The 5,964-nt window shown below is 37.9% G+C and overlaps 1 protein-coding gene across 1 annotated transcript; it reads right to left on the reverse strand.

Annotated features, from left to right (window-relative positions):
* Positions 1-4,813: 4,813 nt before the first annotated feature.
* On the reverse strand, positions 4,814-5,764 carry LOC117019950 (olfactory receptor 8A1-like). The gene has a single exon (XM_033102184.1). The coding sequence runs from the start codon at positions 5,741-5,743 to the stop codon at positions 4,814-4,816; it is 930 nt and encodes a 309-aa protein (XP_032958075.1). The 5' UTR covers positions 5,744-5,764.
* Between the last annotated feature and the right edge of the window lie 200 nt (positions 5,765-5,964).

Consider the following 5,964-nt stretch of genomic DNA (forward strand, 5'->3'; position numbering starts at 1 on the left):
CCGTTCCAGTTTGGATGCCTTTTATTTCTTTTTCCTGTCTGACTGCTGTGGCTAGAACTTTGTTGAATAAAAGTGGTAAAAGTGAGCATCCTTGTCTTGTTCCTGGTCTTAAGGGGAATGCTTTTAGCTTTTCTCTATTGAGTACGATGTTAGCTGAGGGTTTATCATATATGGCCTTTATTATGTTGAGATATGATCCCTCTATTCCCAGTTTGCTAAGAGTTTTTTTTTATGATAAATGGATGCTGGATTTTGTCAAATGCATTTTCTGTAAAACATCTATTGATATGACCATATGATTTTTACTTTTCATTTTGTTAATATGGTGCTAATTGATTTGTGGATATTGAACCAACCTTGCATACCAGGAATGAATCCCATTTGATCACAGTGTATGATCATTTTGATGTATTGCTGAATTCTGTTTGCTAATAATTTGTTAAGGAGGTTTGCATCTATGTTCATTAGGGATATTGGCTTATAGTTTTATTTTGTTTTTTTTTTTTTTGTAATGTCTCTGTCTGATTCAGGGACTGGGGTAATAGTGGCCTCACAAAATGAGCTTGGAACTTTCCTTCCTTCCTTCCTTCTGGATTTTTGGGACTATTTTGAGGAGAATAGGTGATAATTTTAACCTTCCTCTATTTTTAAGAAAACACAATGTCACACCCATAATAAGGGGAAAAAAGCCCGAGAAAGCTGAAATAAAAGTTGTCTCAAACATACTATGACCTTCCCATAAATAGTGGGCTCCACATATAAATTTGAATTTACTAAAAAGATGCTTTTGAGTGTTTGGACAAAATATGAGGGTTTGGATGAAAAAGTGGTGCTATAATAAATCATACATTTCTAACTGACTATGCTTTGGTGTTTAATCAGGCCCCAAACCTACAACTTTTTTAGTCAAAGATTTTTAAGCCAGCCCTGTCCATGGTTCTTGTGCATTGAAGTTGATGAACCTCTGAAATATGCCAGAAGTAATGCCCCTTGAAGGCATGATTACCCTTAAGAGAGCACATTTTCTTGTTAACTATTCTGTAATCCAATTCCCACCTTGTTTTCTCCCACCTATTCTAATGTCCGTTATACCGTGTTTCCCCAAAAATAAGACCTAGCCCAGACAATCAGCTCTAATGCATCTTTTGGAGCAAAAGTTAATATAAGACCCGGACTTTTATATTATATTATATTATATTATATTATATTATATTATATTATATTATATTATATTATATTATATTATATTATATTAAGACCTCGTCTCATAGTATGGCAAAATAAGCCCGGGTCTTATATTAATTTTTGCTGATTGTCCGGCTATGTCTTATTTTCGGGGAAACATGGTATTTCCCCCTTAATTTTAAATGCATAAAAGAAGCTACAAAATTGTCATTTTTGTGGGAACATTTGAGATCTTGCTTCCCAGCAATTGTCAGTTTTGGCTCAAATAAACTCTTATAAAAATTCTCTACATGTTTGGACAATCTTATGTCGACACTCTAGTATTGCGTTCTGGCATAGAACTTTTAGATTTCTGAGATTTCTAAATTTAAAAGGAGGCTTTTACTTGTTATGAAGGTATATTTGCCAAAATAGGAAGAAAAAAATCATTAGCATTTTGTTACTTGATTTTTAACTTCTAAATATTTAGAGGGTCTTTCCCCCAGGCCCCACATATCAAGAGTGAGCCTGCCTGTCTCCCTATCCAATAGGTCAGTGGCTGCTCTGATCCACAGTTTCTTGGGTGTGTTGACTGGTTTACACCTGAGGTGGGTCTAGAGAAAGGCATTTTTGTTTCTGTTTCTCTTTTTCCCACTCCTTGCTTCCATTCATCATATCTCTCTGGGTAACCATTCTAACCTGCCTAATGTGTATTTTATTAGTTATTTTTTCCTTTATAAATATGCTTTTTTTCTGTTTGTGTATATGTAACTTTAATATACATGAGTAACATTGTGTTTTATATCTCATTATCTTTCTTACTTTTCTCACATAGCACGATAGCTCTGAGCTGTGCTGTCTATAGCTAATCCTTTGCTTTTAACTGCTGTGAAGTCTCCACTGCAATTTATCTCTTTATTTACCCAATGATGCGTGCAAAGATATATCCTGTTGTTTTATTTTGCACTTCTCTGATTAGTAATTGGCTTGAGCATCTCCTCCTAAGCGGGGAGTCACTTTAGGCTTCCTCTTCTGTAAATTGTTTGTTCTATATACTGTGCCCATTTTATTTTCTGTCAATGTTGAAGTTTCTAATATAAGCTAGTTAGGTATCTTCTTCCATTCTGTTATATTTCTATGAACTCTATCCCCAGTGTCCATTGCTGAACACAAAAATCCTAATTTTTGATATGATAAAATTCACCAATGTATTTGCCTTTTGATTTCTCATCTTTAGATAACAAAAATATTTTCCTATATTTCCTTCTAATTAGAGGGATAGGTAGTGATAGAGGCCTCAGCTCTTGCTGGGGGAAAGTCAAGAGAAGGTCAAGAGTAGCCACTTGGAAATGGCTCTGTCAATATCCCTTCCCTCTTCCTTGCAATCAGGTCTAAAAGCTAAAAATTACATATCCCTTATTGCCATGTAGCACTAGTTAAATGCATTTGTGTGAGATTTGGAAGATGTGAGTGAGGTTGGTCTCACACTTCAGTCTATATCAGAATCATATGAAGGCTTATTAAAACATAGCTTTCCAGGCCCCACCCAGGAATTCTGCAAATGTGGAGCAGGGCCCCCAAATTTTTATTCGTAAGAAGTTTCCATGTAATGCTCAAACTAGGCTTTAGTTTTCTAGTTACCAGTTTTATGAGTGCAAGAGGCATTTTCATGGTGGCAGGGGTCACAGTGATAGCAGGAATCTGTTGTGGAGTCACTTTGGAGGCTCCCTCATCATTCTTCCAGTCATTCAAAAAACTGTAAGGAGGTATGAAATCTCTTTCTGGATGAAAAAAAACTAGAGTTGCCATATCTTGCTTTGTATAATGCATTCCTGTGTATAATGTGAACCCACGTTTTTGGCCCAAATTTTCAGGGGAAAAAAAATCTTTCATTTTACTATTTTAATTCAAATTTTTATTTGTTTACAATAGGTAGCTGTTTTTTGTATTATAAATTAATTTTAGCATTTATTTTTTAACATATTATGGTACAACATATTATATGTAATAAATAATTACAAAACACAAGAAGAGATAACAAGGTACGAGAAACACCTTGTTATGTACTAGTTCAAATTTACGGTATTTATGCCTCATAGAAGGCCAAGAACCCTTCATCGTTGCAACTTCGTCATATGTTCAACAAAACCAATTATCATATTCCAGGGTATAATTTGCATATGGATATCGTTATTGATTTCTAGAGTTACACTTTTAAGTCAAAAGCATAAATAAAAGAATTAAAAACATTTATATAGACAAGGAATTAGTACTACCCATGTATAATGTACATCCTTATCTTTCCCTCACTAATTCGGGCAAAAAAGTGTGCATTATACATGGCAAAATACGGTATTTCTGTTTTCCATAAGCTACTGATTGATACAATGGTATACCAAAACTAGCTAGAAATGACAAGAGGATGTCTACAAATCCTTTGCGTAAAATCCTCGCACTGCTGAGTCTAAAACAAATATCCTTGATATCGTTATAGGGGCAATGTTTGTCCCATGGCCACTGGTATACTGAGTGAGTAGCCCATAGATCTATCAGTTATTTAAACAGGACAAAAGATTCTGCAGCATGTGTAATATGGGGTGAACAGCATTCTGATTTGTTTGGGACCGAAGTGTTTCCCAGAATGTGGGGCTTTTAGTTCCAAAACCACATTGAATTGGTCACTCTAGTGTAATCTTTCCTTAGTCATCTTGAAGAAGTTGCCTATAAATGGGAAGAAGTTAGGGTGGATGATAAAAAGTGGGGGTCTGAGAAATTTTTTTCAGGAGGCATTTGAAATTTGAAGAGCATAACTAGGCAGGCTTGATAGGCTGTAGAAAGGGAGTGTTAGCATAAAGCAAAGAAGATAAAGATTGAGAGCCAGGAATGTGGTGTCTGGCAGACTTTGGCTTGGGTTTAAACCCCCGTGTCTTTGTTTACCATCTATGTGACCTCGAGCAAGTGACTAAAGCATCTTTCCATATCTGTGAAATGGGGATAATAAGCATATCTATCTGTGGTGAGGTATAATTGAAATAATGCATACAAAGCATTTGAAAGAGTTATATGACTCAGAATAAACACCCAAAACCATGTTAGCAGCTAGTATTATTTTTAGGGTTACTAGGAAATTTACACAAAGGCATCAGGTAGAGAAGTTCTTGGGCAGGAATAAGTAGAGATGAGTGAAAGAGATGAAAGAAAGACTCAAGATGAGAAAGGGGCTGTGTATCACCCTTGGTGACGTTAAATTCACCCATGTTTGCTTTGTGCATGCCCAAATGCAAAAAAATAAGAATTGAGTTGAGTAATATTTTGTATCTAAAGGTAATAAAACAATGAATGACTCTTAAACTCAATGCTGGAAGTTTAAAATTTACGTTAAATTACAATTAAAATAATACATGTTTACCAAAGGGCTCAGGATATAGAAAATGGATCCCAAGAGAATGAAAATATGAACTTGAAATCAGCTAGCTTCAAACAGCAATGAAGTAGAGAGAGGAAACGAAGTGGGAAGAAGAAAAGTAGGCATTCACTGAACCATGTAGAGAAGTGATTTTTTGCCATCGTGGCTGGGTATGCAGAGGACTTCCTGCTGGCATTTATAAAAACTTACTCATAAAATTGAGCAAGAATAATAACTTCTGCATCAAAATATTTTTCTCCTCAGGGTTTTCTGCATGGCAGCCTTTACCTCCTTATTCCTCAAGCTATAGATGAGGGGGTTCAGCATGGGGATCACTGTGGTGTAGAACACGGAGGCCACGTTCTCCTGGGCCAGGGAACTGGCTGTGGAGGGTTTTAAGTACATGAACGAAGCTGATCCATAAAATAATCCCACAGCTGCAAGGTGGGAGCTGCAGGTGCTGAAGGCTTTGGACCGTCCCTCTCTGGTGCTGATGTGTAGGATGCTGGAGAAGATGAAGGCATAGGAAACAAGGACTGCTAAGCTGGTGACTATGATGTTGAATCCAGCCAAAAAGAAGGTGGTTATCTCAATATCACGGGTGCTAGAGCAGGAGAGCTTCATGAGGGGGAGGATGTCACAGAAGTAATGACTGATGAGAACCTCACAATAGGGCAGTTTTAACATGAGGCTAACCTCAATGGTGGAGCCAATGAGGCCCACGAGGTAGACCACAGCCACCAGCAGGGAGCAGACAAGATGAGACATGGTAATGTTGTAAAGCAAAGGGCTACAGATGGCGACATAGCGGTCATAGGCCATCACTGTGAGCATGTAACACTCGGCAATGACAAACACGAGGAAGAAGTAGAGCTGTGACATGCACCCGGCATAGGAGATGATGTTCTTCTCTGACACGAAGTTCATCAGCATGTTAGGGGTAATGACAGAAGAGTAGCAGAGATCCAGGAGTGATAGATTGCCGAGGAAGTAGTACATGGGGGTGTGAAGCTGAGCATTCACACAAATCAGAGTTATCATGCCCAGGTTCCCTATCATGGTGACCGAGTAGATCCCCAGGAAGAGGAGGAAGAGGGGGAGCTGGAGCTCTGGCTGATTTGTTAATCCCCCAAGAATGAACTCTGTCACTGCAGAGTGATTTTCTGTTGCCATTCTCCTTTGGGAGCCCTGTGGGGATAAGAGAGAAGAGCCTATGAAAGGCTACATCTGAGCCTTTGTGGTGAGGCTAAGGTCCAACATCTGTTCCTTACTGAGTGAGCTTGACCTCTTTCCTGACTGGTCTGTACTCCCTCTAATGCTTTCTAGGATTCAGACAATTTTGCTGTGATTCAGAGGAAATGAAGGTGAGAAACCCACTCTCCCCCAGAGCTTTA

Source organism: Rhinolophus ferrumequinum, unplaced genomic scaffold, assembly GCF_004115265.2.
Source record: "Rhinolophus ferrumequinum isolate MPI-CBG mRhiFer1 unplaced genomic scaffold, mRhiFer1_v1.p scaffold_120_arrow_ctg1, whole genome shotgun sequence".
Classification (NCBI taxonomy): domain Eukaryota; kingdom Metazoa; phylum Chordata; class Mammalia; order Chiroptera; family Rhinolophidae; genus Rhinolophus; species Rhinolophus ferrumequinum.